The 15,487-nt window shown below is 36.0% G+C and overlaps 3 protein-coding genes across 3 annotated transcripts; 2 read left to right on the forward strand and 1 right to left on the reverse strand.

Moving 5' to 3' along the window:
- Positions 1 to 5,959: 5,959 nt before the first annotated feature.
- LOC116160147 (peptidyl-prolyl cis-trans isomerase 5-like) lies at positions 5,960 to 6,858 on the reverse strand. The gene is made up of 3 exons (XM_031473286.1): positions 6,698 to 6,858; positions 6,429 to 6,636; positions 5,960 to 6,376 (listed from the first exon to the last, which is right to left on the reverse strand). The coding sequence occupies exons 1-3, from the start codon at positions 6,779 to 6,781 to the stop codon at positions 6,057 to 6,059; spliced, it is 612 nt and encodes a 203-aa protein (XP_031329146.1). The 5' UTR covers positions 6,782 to 6,858; the 3' UTR covers positions 5,960 to 6,056.
- A 2,390-nt stretch (positions 6,859 to 9,248) lies between these two features.
- LOC116159232 (peptidyl-prolyl cis-trans isomerase FKBP8-like) lies at positions 9,249 to 10,851 on the forward strand. Its single transcript, XM_031472178.1, has 5 exons — positions 9,249 to 9,742; positions 9,790 to 9,998; positions 10,043 to 10,349; positions 10,397 to 10,615; positions 10,667 to 10,851. Exons 1-5 carry the CDS (start codon positions 9,413 to 9,415, stop codon positions 10,745 to 10,747), a joined length of 1,146 nt encoding a protein of 381 aa, XP_031328038.1. The 5' UTR covers positions 9,249 to 9,412; the 3' UTR covers positions 10,748 to 10,851.
- A 2,371-nt stretch (positions 10,852 to 13,222) lies between these two features.
- Positions 13,223 to 14,225, forward strand: LOC116159117 (peptidyl-prolyl cis-trans isomerase 5). The gene is made up of 3 exons (XM_031472027.1): positions 13,223 to 13,524; positions 13,574 to 13,781; positions 13,827 to 14,225. Exons 1-3 carry the CDS (start codon positions 13,429 to 13,431, stop codon positions 14,144 to 14,146), a joined length of 624 nt encoding a protein of 207 aa, XP_031327887.1. The 5' UTR covers positions 13,223 to 13,428; the 3' UTR covers positions 14,147 to 14,225.
- The last annotated feature ends 1,262 nt before the right edge of the window (positions 14,226 to 15,487 follow it).

The raw sequence follows: 15,487 nt of genomic DNA on the forward strand, positions 1-15,487 counted from the left end.
CACTAGTGCAAAAACGGGAAATATTGAAATTTGTGTGCCTTTTTGTTATCAAACCTATTGAAATAGTATATTGAAAGACAAGTGTTACAATGCGACCTATTGTAATACGACTATTTTGTGGCACGAGTGGCGACGCGAAGCGTAGCCACGAGTGTCCGCAAGATAGGAGTATTACAATAAAGCATTGTAACACGCGTTTTTCATACTATTTTTTCTATTTCGGTGCTTTAATTTAATTAAAAAAATCATTATCATAAACTATAGGGAACATTAGAACTAACATGTTTTATGTTGGGAACACTTTTTATGCCGTTAAGTTTTAGGTTGGCAGCGTAGTAAGATGACATTTTGAAGTTCAAACATAGACCCAACGAAGTACCTACTTGTACTAACTAGTAACTGCCAACTTAAGAGATGAGTTACCAAAAAAAAGACGACTATAATCACTGTCTTTGTACAACTGTTTTCCGCCGAAAACAGTTGTACAAAATCATCATTGTGACACCGAAATAGAAAAAATACTTTCCATCCTCCTACGATTTCTTGCTTGAAACATGGACCAGTGGTCGAACAATTCTACCTACGCTCACCTACTGGGCAATTGAACATTAAAGAATTCCCGGACTATGCCGCAACAGTAGAAATAGAACCGTGGCCAACAATTGACCTTGTATTCTGGCCAAGATCGTGCCCTGAGATTTCCCCCACACGCAAAAAAAACCTGGTAACGTGCTCAACTTTATGCGGCACCCGGGATGACATAAAAAAAATGGCTTCTTGGTAAAAATTTTGAAGTTTAATTTTATACAGTTCAGGCTCAAAAACAAACCAACGACGCGACGCGTTTCGATTGCGATTTTGAAAATAATTCGCGGACCCGCGTTCTGATTGATCTATTATTTTGGCGATTTCTTTGAAATTAGACTTTGAATTAATTTTGATGAGCGATTTAATTAAAATTATATGATCGGAGTCAATTTGTTACTGCTATCATTGCAATCTATGAGATGCATACGAACAAAGCAAAAGCAGGTTTAGCCATCTATTCTTACACTATGCCTACATATAACGTCTTCCCTAGTTTGAAAATCCCTTATAAAACATTCACACACGAAAGGGATGCACAGATATCATCTATAATCGCGTAAAGTTTAGGAAAGAGATGATGAGATAGAGGTTAAAATCATAATAGACCGGAAGATGATGACACTTTTTGTGGTGTGATTTGCTACAAGTATGGCGACCATTCAAAGGTTTAATTAAGTATTCCTCAAAACGAAAATGGTGCTAACTCTCTGGAAGTGGGGCCGTTATTGCGTAACGATTGTTTAAACATGTCGGAAAATTTAATGATTTTGGACAATTTGAAACACAAAATTCTTTGGATTTTCTGGTAGTCGGTGACAAAACAAATGACGGAAACGAAATGCCATACTTTTCCGGTGGGCCTTTTAGCCCGCCATACTCATTTGAACGTGTCGATTGTTTGTTTTTTTTTGGGTGATTTGCTACAAGCTCATTTTTTTATGGGCATCAAGTCCTCAATCAGTCATTCACGAAAATCAACCTGCCATACCGCAGCGACGGGCCCGCATAACCGCCATACCGGCACAAAGATGTCATTTTTGTTAATTGTAAACATAATATCAGGAAGGACACATCCGAAAACCAAGGTAATGCAGTTAGTTTCTGAGAAAATTAAAGAAAAATGTTGAGTCGTCAGGGAATGAAACAAACAAAACATAATCTTAGAAAGTCTGCAGCAATTCTTTAAATTGGGTCATACGTTTGGTGATCAAACCACCCCAAATTTGATTTTGTCGGTATTTTTGTGAAGAGACTTCTATAACTTTTAAAATGGTGTGTCTTTTTCTCTCTTTGCATATTGTTTTTTTTTAAAATGCTTTCCCCCTAGCTATCTAAATGAGAGTGTTTTTGTAAATTTTTTTTTAAATCAAAATTTTAAAGTACAATCGTAAACAATCGTTTGAGTAAATATCTACAAAAAGATGCTAACATGCAGAAAAATTTTTACACTTAACTTTCGTCATTTTTTAAAATCAGCGTTGATTTTGCTCATTAAGTAATTGACGGTGCTTCCGTATAATTCCGCAGGCCCTAAAAATATATATACATAATTATTTTAAATATCCATTATGAGGAAGTACAATCGTTAGTCGTATTCACTACTTGACGAATCTAAGAAATTAATTTGCGCTCGAAATTATATACGAATGCACGTAGGTGTTCAATAGGCAAACACAGTACCTACACCTCACGGTTAAATTTTTTCGAATACATGCACTTTTAAGTAAAATCTGTTAGGTGTACATAATTGCAATTGCAACCGCAATTCTGGTATTCTTTCCCGGCGTGGTAGGCATACGATTTCAACTTGAAAACATTTTAATTGATCTCATTATTTATAAATTGTGGGTGTAGTCAATACCGGCAGCAAAACGCATCTACTCGAATGCACTTTAACGAGATCTATAGTATTATTCGATGAAAATATAACGTATTAGTTGCGCGTGAATTTCCCTCCCTATTGGATATGTAAACAATACTTTCCTTTACAATACGACAGCTCAATTTTTTTATTACGTTAATTTGATGTTAGGTTTTCCATTTATATCGAAAAAAATGGCGTTCGACTACCATGATTCACAAAAACAATCGAAGTGGAAGTTGTAATTAACACAAGCCATGCTTTTACTACAATTTTAGTACATAATTCTTGTTCTAATAAAATTACAATACAAGGTAGCGTTCAAAATGAAAATTATCATAAATAGCTGCACCTTTGCAAAGGAAATCGAACTAGAACAATCGCAGTTTTCCCCTGTTTGTTTCTGACAGTCGTACGTATACTATTTGTAGACATTTATTTACAGGATAATGTTTCTGCATTCCTTTAGTAACAAAGGGTTTTATTCAAAATCCCCCAAATTCCTTACTAACAAATATATATTACATAAGTCTTTAAATAAAATTCTAGTAGCTAAAAAATTAACTGTAATTAAAATGCGCAACATAGCCATTCACTACAAAGAGGTAAGATAGAGATATTTCTATGACTGTACAGATGTAGCAGTGTAGAGTAAAACTAAAAGTACCGTCAGCATGTCCATTTTCCAAAACCGATTTAAAATACTTCGCGAAAGAAATCTTAAAACACACAACATCCACATTTGCGACTTCAATGTAAATGAAAAGGTGTTCGAAAATACTTCGCAGGACAAAGATTGCAATTAAGGCGTAGAAATTTGGGAAATTATGACCCTTAACTGGAAGTGTTAGAATGAAATATTTAATCCATTGTTGTAATTCTTGAAATTCCCTTAGAGACCTTTTAATATTGCAATATCTGAAGATGTTGGCGTCTTTGAATTCAATTGAAAATTGTAAACCACCCTAAGCTATACCCTTGCATTCCTTACATTGAACATTCACGCCAATAATCCAATGATAGATACGTGCCATTTTCATTCGCATCACGATCATTTGAAATTTATCGAGACTATACACTTATGTAAATAATATTTATTTCGAGGATTTACTCAATTTGCAGCTTAGTGCATCGAGTTAATTAGCGAACTTCAAAGCGTAATTCCCATCTCGCCCTATGCGGATTTTAAAATTATTTCATTCACAGTATAATTTTTAGTAGGTATAACCGATATTTTACAATAAAATTACATTGTAAAGAAAATAAATACCTACTTGTGAATGTAACCGGGACTACATGAAAAGAATACGCATATTGCAGAGTGATACTTGTGACAGCATATGCAATCATGGGATTAGTGTTCCAAATTACAATGAATAACAGACATCAGTGGGTCATAAGTTTCTTCATATGAATGATAGAAATACTACACCATCAAGGGTTGATATATTATGTAACAACAACATGCTTAACTTGTTTCCCCTTGGGCCTTATTTAATACCTATTATATAAACTAAGTACATCATGCATCATATAGCTGTGTTCTTTCATTTGTGTTACATAAAAAAAATGAGGCATTTCCTACGATATGAATAGGAACTAGTATAGAATAACATTGTAACATAATAACCAAAAATTATTCAAAAAGGGATGACAGCATCGTAATTTTTACGCGCTAAGTAAAACATAAAATTTGTGTTGGTTAAATTACATTAATACACAAAATAGGGTTATTAAAGGTTTTTGAACCTTACTTAGTAGAATAGTTTTCCAAGTCATATTCACTATTTACTACTTTGGAACAGGGTTTTATTCCTGTAGCGATCTTTCTTGAACATTCTCGATAACGGATTAATCACCTGCGGATGTTTCTGTGAAATATAATATACCTTCTACATTTTGCGATTTCAATGGAAAACCGAACCTAATTAGGATAAAGACAAAGTATACACTATGATACCAATGTGCTCACTTTTGGATCCCCGTTTAAAGAAAAATAACATCCCTGAGTCAGCAAAGAAACGGAGAAGAGTAGTAATACATGGCATTGAGACATTTATAGAAGGGAACTGAAAGCTTTCTCACTATACAGTAAGTTGACTTTGATTACTTGTTTATCATATTATCCTGGTCATCAAAATTTACATTACGAATTCGTTACGTAATAGTAGAATAGGTATATTGTGCTGTTGAATAATAATGCTATGGGACAATGGTTGAATTTTTTCTATTAGAAAATCACAACTTTTATTAGACATTTACCCTTGTGGGGTTAAGAAAAGTTAGACAAAAGTCTATCGTCCAGGGACTCAAAGAGTTTGGGTCCTAGCCCCTAGGTGGTATTATAGTAGGTAATGATTTATGTTATATCGAAATGTTCTGATAATGATACTAATTAAGGATTCTGGCAAACATTTTCCAAGGGGGATTCATATGCGCAGAAATTTAATGAGTGAAACTAATTTTTCTAATTGTGAATTTTCTTGATTATTGAAGTAAATTAGAGAGAACATTATATTTTCATTTAAATCCTTATTTCGCCAAGGAAACCAACCCACTATATACACTTGCAAAGCTCTATGCTCGTAACCGGATTCGTAGTTATGCAGCCAATTCATTACGTCAGGCGAGTAGGAAAAAAATCAGTCTGACTTATATCCAATGTTCTCTTGTGTCACCCACAAATACGTGACACACTTGTTCGTTTGTGTAAAAAAAAGTGAAGAGAGCACTATGCAGATATGAAGGTGGTGTGCAACGTGCAAGGGTCTTCGATTAATGATGTACCAAAGAGAAAGCAATGTGCAGGTTTAAAACAAGCTCGAGGAAGGGGAGAAGAAGGCGTGAACGATTGAACACTCGTGAAGGTACAAAGAACACCAAGAAGGCGAGAAGATACGTGGAAGCTTTCGATGTTCCGTTCTATCTTTCTATTAGATTGTCCCTTGTAAGGAGGCAATTAGTTCATCATTTGTCTAAAAAAATGAGTGACTAATTTGCTTGTTTGATTAAATGTATTAATAAATTGTCAAATTTGAGTCTACCAGTCTGAGGAGTTTGGCCCTCAACGGTCTGCTGAAGTTTATTTTGTAATTTGGTATACATATGGCATAAGTAATAAGCAGTAAAATAGAAAAAAAAATTCGTTAAGCGAAGAGTGCACTTTCAAATTTGCTTTTTCGATTTTAATAGCCCTTATGGTCGTTTCATGCCTTAACGAGAATACAAACATGAAATAATTTTTAATTTCTGATCGAATGACACCAATACCAAGTCTGTAAACGGTGTAGTTTCGGAGCTTTTGTGACTCAGACAGACATCAAGAGGGAAAGAGTGCACTTTTTATTTTTTAAAAGTGAACGTGCACTATAAAATTGGCAGCACAATTTTCATTGGTACGTATATATTGTTATATTTATTCCAACATACACACACCATATTGGGTGATGGATTGAACACGTGTCATCTTTGAGACCTGTTCCATTGTTGTATTTGGTTAATTATACTACCGAAGATAAAGATATTTTTAATAATATTAAAGTGTGCACTGACACAAATAACTCAAGTGCCCTTCACCGTAGCAACCTGATTGCAATACATTTCTAGTTTAATCTTTAGCATCATTTCGACTAACAAAAATAGGTTCGTTCAACCTCTCTGCACTACACTTAGCAATTACTACATCTTGATTTGGACGATCGTTTCTACCAGTTTCGGTTTCTTCAATTTTTCTAATCACCGACATTCCTTCAAGAACTTTACCAAAAACAACATGTTTCCCATCTAACCATGATGTTAATACAGTCGTAATGAAGAACTGAGAACCGTTTGTGTCTTTGCCAGCGTTGGCCATTGACAACCATCCCGCTCCGTAGTGCTTTAGGACAAAGTTTTCATCAGCAAAACGGGCTCCATAAATACTTCGTCCTTAAAAAAGAAAAAAATCCAACTACTGGTAAACAGGTACAATAAATTATACCCCCTGATCCGTCGCCGCGGGTGAAGTCACCTCCTTGGATCATAAATTTTTTTATTACACGATGAAATTTGCTGCCTACGTAACCCTCTCCCTTTGGTTTTTCACAGAGTTGAAAAAAATTATCCGTTGTCAGTGGAACTATTTCTCCAAATAGTCCAATGGTAACAGTTCCCACAGAGTTACCCCCGATTTCAATGTCAAACCGAACCTAGTTAGAAAAAAGACAAAGTACCTATTACAGCATATGGCATATATACCAATCTGCTCACCTTTGAGGTCACTTTTAGATCCTCGTCTGAGGAAGCGTAACATCCCACAATCAGCAAAGAAACGGAGAAAAGTAGAAAATACATAGCGTTGGGAGATTTGGAAGCGAACTGAAAGCTTTCTCACAATAATGTTAACAGTAAATTGACTCGGTGATTAGATTACAAAGGAGAACTTGTTTATTATATTATCCTGGCCATTAAAATTTACGTTACGAAATCGTTACGTAATAGTAGATTAGGTATATTATGCTTTTGAATAATAATGCTATACGACAATGGTTGATTTTTTAAAATTCGAAATCACACTTTTTCGACCTTTTTTATTGGGCAATTGAAAAAGTTGCGCAACCTAGGGGCTAAAAGAGTTGGGTTTACGGCGTCCATATCTGATCGATTCCCAATCCTGGTTGTGCGGGGCCAATGCGAATCGAACTGTAACGCACACGCACAACAGGCGAAAATGTCTCGTCGTAATTAATGCCATACATATGAGCATTACAGCATCCCTTCGCTTTGTGTCGAACAACAGTACCATCATCGGCTCGTTTCCATTAGAAGACCCATTTGATTTTCACCGGGTTATTTTCTCGGTGGGAGATCCACCAGCGTCCAAGTCTCGTTCATCGCGAATGACTCCAATTCCTGCTTTCTCTCCTCCAACCATTGTTGACTATCGCGTGATCGAAGAACTTCCTCACGAGTAAAGGGATCTCCCATACCGCAGTCACATGCGAAGTACGATACGAAACCTTCCCGAACAAGGGGACACAATTCATCGCCCTCTGGGTAAATGATATTCACTGAGGGCTCATAATTATAGTACCATCGGTTGCTTCATTAATCTAGTTTTCGATTAAATCAGTTGATTCTTCTTTAAAGCATCGACTGGGACTTGCTTCGACTTTTGTTAATTTCGATGCCCCACCCCAACTGAACATATAGGCTCGTTATCGTCACTGTCGTCAACAATAAATGATGAACCGCTTCTAGTTGCTCCTTGGGGTCAGAAACATTGCATCTCTACTGACGATTATCTTCTTGGTTGATGGATTATAAAAAGGAAATGCCCGGCATACCTGACGAAAATCATCTCAATCGCCTTGAGATCTCATTACAATTTTTAGTGGAGTTTTAAAATGATCAGTATGTACACTTTATATCTAATAAAAAAACTACGCTATTACCTTGATTACCTATGCGGAACAGTAGAGAAACTACCTTAAAATGTAGCAAAGAACTGGCACCGACGCGACGTCCCGACATCCACAAATCGGCGGAAACAAGTCGTGGGAACTTCCAAAACTGAACGTCGCCTACGATGCACTACTAAAAGACAACCATAACATCCAGGAAGGTCGTGCACGGCTTCTCGCGAATCCCACTGTACGTGCTGGAGATTGGCTGAAAGCCATACCGTCACCACAGATGCGGTGCGGGCACACATTTCTCTAATGAATCTTTTCATATTTCAGCCTCACTACTCCGTCTAGGTCTGATATCTGTGCGGGGCATAAGTCCCTTCAACCGATGACATATTGTTCAGCGAGTTCTTAGGACCGCCGAGATCCCGTCCATCGAAGAACCAGCAGGATGTTCAAGATCAGATGGAAAGAGAGTCGATGGTCGTTCCTTGAAAGAACGGTCGTAGCATGTCTAGGATTTCACTTGCCGAAACTCCTTTGCCCCTTTATGGCACTTTGTATGCCGGATACGCTGCAAGATTGAGAAAGACTGCTAAACACAAGCTCTACGCAGAAATAGAGAACCGTTTCGTTGTTGTCCCTTTGGCTTTGGAAACTACCGGAGTTAATGGAAAAGAAACGGTGGATTTGAGCAACGCAATTGGAGCAAGAATTACCAAAGTCACGGCAAGTTATCTTTTCCAAAGAATCAGCCTTGCACTTCAACGTGAAAGCTGCGCCTCAATGCTGGGAACCTTGCTCGTTGGAAAGGAGCTGGATGAGATATTTTATTTTTAAGTTCAGAACTTAAATGGTAAACGGTTAATTAATTTTTCACAAAATAAAAACTTGTATAACTACTTTACTTGAACAGGGAGGTGTATTTTAGGCGCTTTCTTTCGGTGATCCAAACGCGTTTGGATTGTAAAATCACGTTCTTTCGAAGTGTGATTTATGATCATGATTGCTAAAATCGTGAACAAACTGAACATAAAAGTTTTATGATCACGAATTCCTAACCTATAAATGCAAGGATATTTTTGCTCAAATGTTAGATTAGTCAATATTTGTAACTGAAGAGGAGCATAATCGTGCAAGTACTTCCACTTGTATTTAAATTATTTTCATAATCCAAACAAAAAATACGTAATTCGAATGCAAATGTGTGCTACGTAAACTTAACCCTACTTTAATTTAAATTCGCGCGTTCTTTCGTAAAACGTGATCCTACGAATCACGATCTTGAAATCAAGATCGCGAAGTAGCCGAAAGAAAGCGCCTTTGGATTGGCCATCCATATTGAATCAAGGGATGATTGCAATTTATGAACACACTGTATATTATATTCGTTAAATGATAGCCGCATTCAACTTTCCAGTCCTTTCCTAACCTAAAATTTTGTTAATGAAATGTCATTTTTGTGTTTGATTAAAATGCCCCAATTTTAGTAGGCTTATTTCGTTTGTCTTTCGTTTCTATTCAAGTTTAAAAATCAAAATTTCTCGTTACAATCTGTCATAACATTACTAACAATATGAGCGAATACGAAACAAGCTCTCTCGCATCCGATACAAGTAGCACTGCCCCAATTACCGATATAAAGTCTGATGTCACATTAAGCGATTCCGATCTCTTAGAAGATGTGAATACTGTAAAACCCAACGATAATGACGTTCCGAAGAAGGGCGAATGGGAGGACATACTCGGTAGCGGGAGTTTGATGAAGAAAGTAATACAAGAAGGTAAACCGGATAGTAGACCTCAACGATTAGACAACTGTATTGTAAATTATACATGCACGCTTGAGGATGGGACGTCCGTTGAGAGAAAGGAAAAGTTCAAAGTACAACTGGGAGATTATGAGGTATTTTTGAAATTACTGTAAGGGATTAAATCAATTCATCTTTTTAGGTCATTCAAGGATTAGATTTGGCATTGGGGCTTATGAATTTAGGTGAACTGAGCCAGCTTAAAATACACTCGCGACTCGCCTATGGTCAAAAAGGGTTAGACAACCTGGTTCCACCAGACACAACTGTTCATTTTGAAGTAGAGCTAGTGGCTATAGAACCGGATGACGAACCTGAACTGTTGAGTATTCAGCAGAGGAGGGTCAAGGGGTATGTTATTCTTAAGTAACGCATTCTTTGAGATAATCACGTAGAAATGACAAGCGCGAACGAGGAAATTGGTGGTACAGCCGTGGCGAAAATCAAATAGCAATACAGTGTTACCGCAGAGCTTTAGAGTACCTAGATGAAGTGGAAGGAGGAATTCAGTTTCCGACTGATGACAAGGCGAGTGTATCTGATTCTGCATTACAGCAACTTTTAGAAGACAGAATCCATGTTTCAAATAATATGGCTGCCGCACAATTGAAATTAGAATTGTATGACGCTGCACTGCAATCGCTTCAAACCGTTTTACGTTGCCAACCTGACAATGTTAAGGCATTGTTTAGAAAAGCTAGAGTAAGACTGCACTTCAGTGCAGGATTGGTGCTTATCATTCTTTCTAGGTGCACAAGGCTAAAAATGACGTTCAAACTGCATTGAGTTGCTTAAAAAAGGCTGAAAAGTTATCTCCACAAGATGCGGATATTTTGAAAGAAATTGCCAGTTTGGAGAAAATTAAAGAGAAACAAAAACAGTCGGAAAAGGAACTGGCACGCCGTATGTTTAATGGTTTGAGTAATGGGAAAGAGTCTAGGAAGAAAAAACCCTCCAGTAGCCCTAAAGTAAATTTGCAGCTTATTTTAATTATACATTCTACAATTTTTAAATTTTAGTTAATGACCATAGTTACATTGGGAGCAACAATCACAGTAGGACTACTAGGACTAGCCATTTATCGATTTAAATTTACATGACTTCCTTACCACCATTATCTCTTGGGAATGTAAACTGGGGAATTAAACAATTTTTGTTTCTATCTTCTTGTACATTAAGCATTATATTGTTTTGTGTATATTTACGCTGCATTTATCACTGAATGTTTGTTTATATTTTATCTTATTCGGTTATTGTTGAATTTTTTTGATATGTTCGTACCATTTATAAAATTTACAACTTGAAAAAAAGTATGAATTATACCAACTATTAGCATTGGTTAAACACAATGCTATGAGCCTTCCTGACCTTAGTCCAGATTCCAGACAGCAAAATATTTGAGTGTGGCTTTTGTTTATAAAATAAAAACAAAGGTATTACTGAAGATATTCTAGGATAATTATGGCTTTTACTAAAATCGCTTAAAATTCTTCATGCTGCCTTAACTGATAGTTAATGGCAACTCTCTTATATTAAAGTATAGAGGAATTGTATTTCCTCTTATCATATTGTTGTAGTTTATCATTTTAGGGAAACATTTGTGTAAATGTTTACTTAGTGTAGACTACTACAGATTGCCCTATCAATGATTATTATTATACAATGTGTATTAGGCAAATGGAATAAGTTAAGAAGTGTTTAAAAAATGCCCATCACTTAGTATTTTTTCCAAAAAAAATTTGGCTCGTGTACCAGTGGTTGTGCAACCAAAGATACCAATAGATGGCCTGAGTGTTTTTTGGAGCATGTCTCCAACGATTTATTATGGAACTTATTCCATTTGGGCCTTAGATCATATATATTCTAAGATTTGGGCTGATACACTACATACATGTTACAGAAAGTGTGATGAGCGTTGTAATGTGAAACTAAACCAACATCGTACGGAAATTACATTTGGTTTTAAATGATATAGGTTCAGAGGACGGCCTAGTCACGGATTGCTATCATCTTTTAAACGCAAAAGCTTCATCCAAGTACCCACAATTGACCTTGGAGTTGGAGTCACGTACTGAGGTCACATGCACAAATTTTCATGTCATAATCTCGGAAAGGTTATAACGACGGATTTTCCATCACAAAATTCCGAGACCGATAAAAGAGAAAAAGTCTATTTGTTGCAAGAAGTTATTTTGGTTACATAAAATTAGGCGCCCTTAAGGGGACTTTGTCATTTAAAAGTAGACATAGAGAAATACACGTACGTAATACTATGCGATCAAAAATGAGTTGCTTTCGAGTCACCCTTGGAATTTTTGTTTACATGGGAAATCGTACTTAACTTGAACTTTCAAAGGTCACTCGACAGCAACTCATTTTTGATCGCCCGTTATTAGTAACAATTCATCAGTAAACAAAAACTGATCGACCAACGCAGCGGCATGGCTAGAGCTCTATTGGGAGTCACATATTTGTGTGTTTCCAACGAAAATTTTCGGAAGGAGCTTGCTTTCTCAAACTGGGAGGGAATATGACTACCTCCACAATCTTTTGTGGTCATAAAACTACAAACATGGGTTGTCTAAATATCGATTTTAGAGTTGACTTATTTTAATGTGTCTAAGACACATATTGCACAGAATTTCAACATTTTTGCCTTTCCTATATGGCTTTTTTTATGTGGTAAAAAGAACAGGAGGGTGGGATACATCTCGCAGTTCACTCTCAGCGAACAACAAAGCCGTCTAGTCTCCTTGGGGTGGGAGGGTATTGAAATGATGCAAGATAAGCTACAATAGATTTTAAACGAAGGAAAGATAAAAGACCTTAGGAAAGGTGATGGAAGTCACACGAAAACCGGGAAAGACACATTGCAGCTCTTGCTCCAAACGCACTTTCCGAGATCCGTAACCTTAAAACCTAATCGAAACATGTATATTGTGTAATAAAAGTGGTATTTAATACCAAATTTTATTTATCGTAAGGTTTATATTAGGTAAATATCAGTATATCATCACTAAAAAAGAGTAAATTACTTAACAAATAAAGGTGTAAGTATATACATTGTGTCCAAGTTACGGCGATATCTACCATAGCGATATTTGGCCGATTTTGTTATTGTTTCTTTCTGATGTTATTTGAGCAGATACATAAAAATAAAAAAACATTTTCTCATTGGCCACTTTTTGAACTTTACAAGATAGCTTTGGAGGTTTTTAATACAATACAGAAAGTTAGAAACTATAGGTAGGTACCTATATTGATGGTTTCAACAGAACGTGCGAAAATACCTATTAGACAAATTTGGCTCTGATAACAATAATAGAAAGGGAGCAAAATAAATATAAATTATCCCTCAAAGTTATAACTGGGAGTACATACGTTATGAGTGCCAAAAGTACCTAGTAAAGCAAATGGTTTTCCACATGCACATTACGCACGTTCATTGCTACACGCATAAATTTAAATTAATTATTGAACGAGTTCAATAAAAAATCCAATAGCGTTTATGTCGAATACGGATCTGTTCCAGAATCCATTGACCTATAGTCTTAATCATATATTTCTCTTATATATATGGTCTTAATACAAATGCGCCCCTGATAAGTAACGGCGAATGAGAAAAGTAATCGTGGCAAATTCAGTATAATCATCTTCATTTCAAGAGTTTTGTTTTATGTGAAAGTATCTAATCTAATCGGTTACGAAACTAATAAAAGGTTAAATGAGTCTCTCATAACCTTTGTATATTCAGTTCCTTTCACTTCCTAGCACCGAAAAGATGTATCTCAATTTTTATATAATATTTTCATTCATTACCTTTTGCTATGGTTCTGGTTCTTCGAACTCAAAAAGCGGCCCAAAAGTAACATCACAGGTAAGTCCAAATTAGTTAATGAAACGATGATCTAATTAAATGTGTTAAGGTGACGTTTGATATTGAAATTGGAGGTGTACCGGAAGGTAGCATTGTGATCGGTTTGTTTGGCAAGACGGTCCCCAAGACTGCTGATAACTTTTTCCAGTTATGTGAGAAACCAATAGGCGAGGGATATGTAGGCAGCAAATTTCATCGCGTAATTAAAGATTTTATGATTCAGGGAGGCGATTTTACGAAAGGGGATGGAACTGGAGGTAATAATCACGTTATCATTATTTTATAACTCATTTTGTATTTAGGACGTAGTATCTATGGCGAGCGTTTTGCTGATGAAAACTTCAAGCTGAAGCACTTCGGAGCGGGATGGTTGTCAATGGCCAACGCTGGTAAGGATACCAATGGTTCACAATTCTTCATTACCACCAAGAAGACCGAATGGTTAGATGGCAGACATGTAGTTTTCGGGAAGGTGGTTAAAGGAATGGAAATTGTTAAGAAAATCGAGCAATCTAAAACTAACAGTCAAGATCGTCCTAATGACGATGTTGTTATTGTAAATTGTAAAGCAGAGCATTTAAGTGAACCTTTTTCAGTTGCTAAAGATGATGCTTCAGAATGAAGTGATAGCTTTGAATTTTGTCTAAGTAGATAACACTACCCTTTTTTATTAATATTTTTTACCTGTATTGGAAGATATTTTCTGTCCGTGAATAATAAATCTATTTTTTACATGTGAGTTTTACTCAACTGTTGCTGGTGCACTAAATTATGTACATTAATTATATTATTATCCTCGGAGGTGATTAGGTTCGAGACATTTTGCACCTTCTAGTTTTAGTGTGTTAGGATGTCAATATCTTTGAAGAAATGACTGTCCATGAAACGTTGAGAAAGTTACAGATTTTATAATTCTATTTTTATCAATTAGTAGCTAGGGTCTGAATTTTTGGTGAGCTTGTAAATGATCAAAATTGGATTAAGCAAAAAATTTTAATTTATATACATAGTCATTTTCTAAAGGGTACCTATCTATCAAAGTGACTCTGCCCCCTTTTTCGTACAGTGTCGCTGCCTTTCTGTGATATTTTTGTTTGTCATAAAAGTAAAACTCGGTGCCTATTGTAATCTTCACATATATTTTTGGAGACGAAAGACAAAGGATGTCTACAGGGATATTTGATACAAATATGCCCATATACAGTGATATTGCACTTACTACCAAAAAAGTTATTGCAGATTAGTCCACCACTGACCATTACATGCTTAATGATAGCCGAACTACAAAATTCGGTAATACTTTTCTTGGAAACCCAATATTCTTACAAAGTTTTTCAAGATATCCCAAGAATATTTTTAAGGAATATCCAAACAGATTTCATTTATTTGTGGATTTTTATTTTTAATCGTCTTGATTTTCATAGTGAGCGGAGTTTTAGCTAATAGCTGCTCTTGCTACTCAACTCACTATACATACAAATATGTAATATCAGCCATGCCTCACCTGGTGGTTGAATCCAGGGCCTTTGAAATTCCAACCTGGGCTATTTTAAAGGGAGTGCAAAACCCCTGTGTGTGGTCATGTACCCCATCTGGCGCCCCATTGGATTGTGTCAAAATTATGTCTTTTCTTTTCCTTCTATTATGTTTTATATATATTTTATACACTATCCAATAAAAGACAATTTATTATTATTATTATTAAACAAATTTATGAACAGCCTAGGAGAAAATCTTCAAGCAAATTCCCCCAAGGATCGTAAACCCTTTCAAATAAATTTGATAGGAACATTTTTTAAATGACTTTGTAAAAATATACTTACATTTCATCGTTTTCAAGAACATTCTAGGAAGTTTCCCAGGAGGTTCCTTTAGAACCATCTAATGGTTTTTGGGCCCCCAATGTCAGGGGCAGTCCTAACACCAATGACCTTCACATTTTCGAAGGACTATCTAAGACTAA

Source organism: Photinus pyralis, unplaced genomic scaffold, assembly GCF_008802855.1.
Source record: "Photinus pyralis isolate 1611_PpyrPB1 unplaced genomic scaffold, Ppyr1.3 Ppyr1.4_LG1, whole genome shotgun sequence".
Classification (NCBI taxonomy): Eukaryota; Metazoa; Arthropoda; class Insecta; order Coleoptera; family Lampyridae; genus Photinus; species Photinus pyralis.

Excerpts from the sequence above, each read along its gene's own strand:
- LOC116160147 (XM_031473286.1), bottom strand. The coding sequence starts at position 6,781 with ATGTATTTTCTACTTTTCTCCGTTTCTTTGCTGATTGTGGGATGTTAC. Across the intron at positions 6,637-6,697 it reads ATCTAAAAGTGACCTCAAAG|GTTCGGTTTGACATTGAAAT; the intron begins GTGAGCAGATTG and ends TTTTCTAACTAG. Across the intron at positions 6,377-6,428 it reads CCGCGGCGACGGATCAGGGG|GACGAAGTATTTATGGAGCC; the intron begins GTATAATTTATT and ends TTCTTTTTTAAG.
- LOC116159232 (XM_031472178.1), top strand. The coding sequence starts at position 9,413 with ATGAGCGAATACGAAACAAGCTCTCTCGCATCCGATACAAGTAGCACT. Across the intron at positions 9,743-9,789 it reads TACAACTGGGAGATTATGAG|GTCATTCAAGGATTAGATTT; the intron begins GTATTTTTGAAA and ends TCATCTTTTTAG. Across the intron at positions 10,616-10,666 it reads AACCCTCCAGTAGCCCTAAA|TTAATGACCATAGTTACATT; the intron begins GTAAATTTGCAG and ends TTTAAATTTTAG.
- LOC116159117 (XM_031472027.1), top strand. The coding sequence starts at position 13,429 with ATGTATCTCAATTTTTATATAATATTTTCATTCATTACCTTTTGCTAT. Across the intron at positions 13,525-13,573 it reads GCCCAAAAGTAACATCACAG|GTGACGTTTGATATTGAAAT; the intron begins GTAAGTCCAAAT and ends AAATGTGTTAAG. Across the intron at positions 13,782-13,826 it reads GAAAGGGGATGGAACTGGAG|GACGTAGTATCTATGGCGAG; the intron begins GTAATAATCACG and ends TTTTGTATTTAG.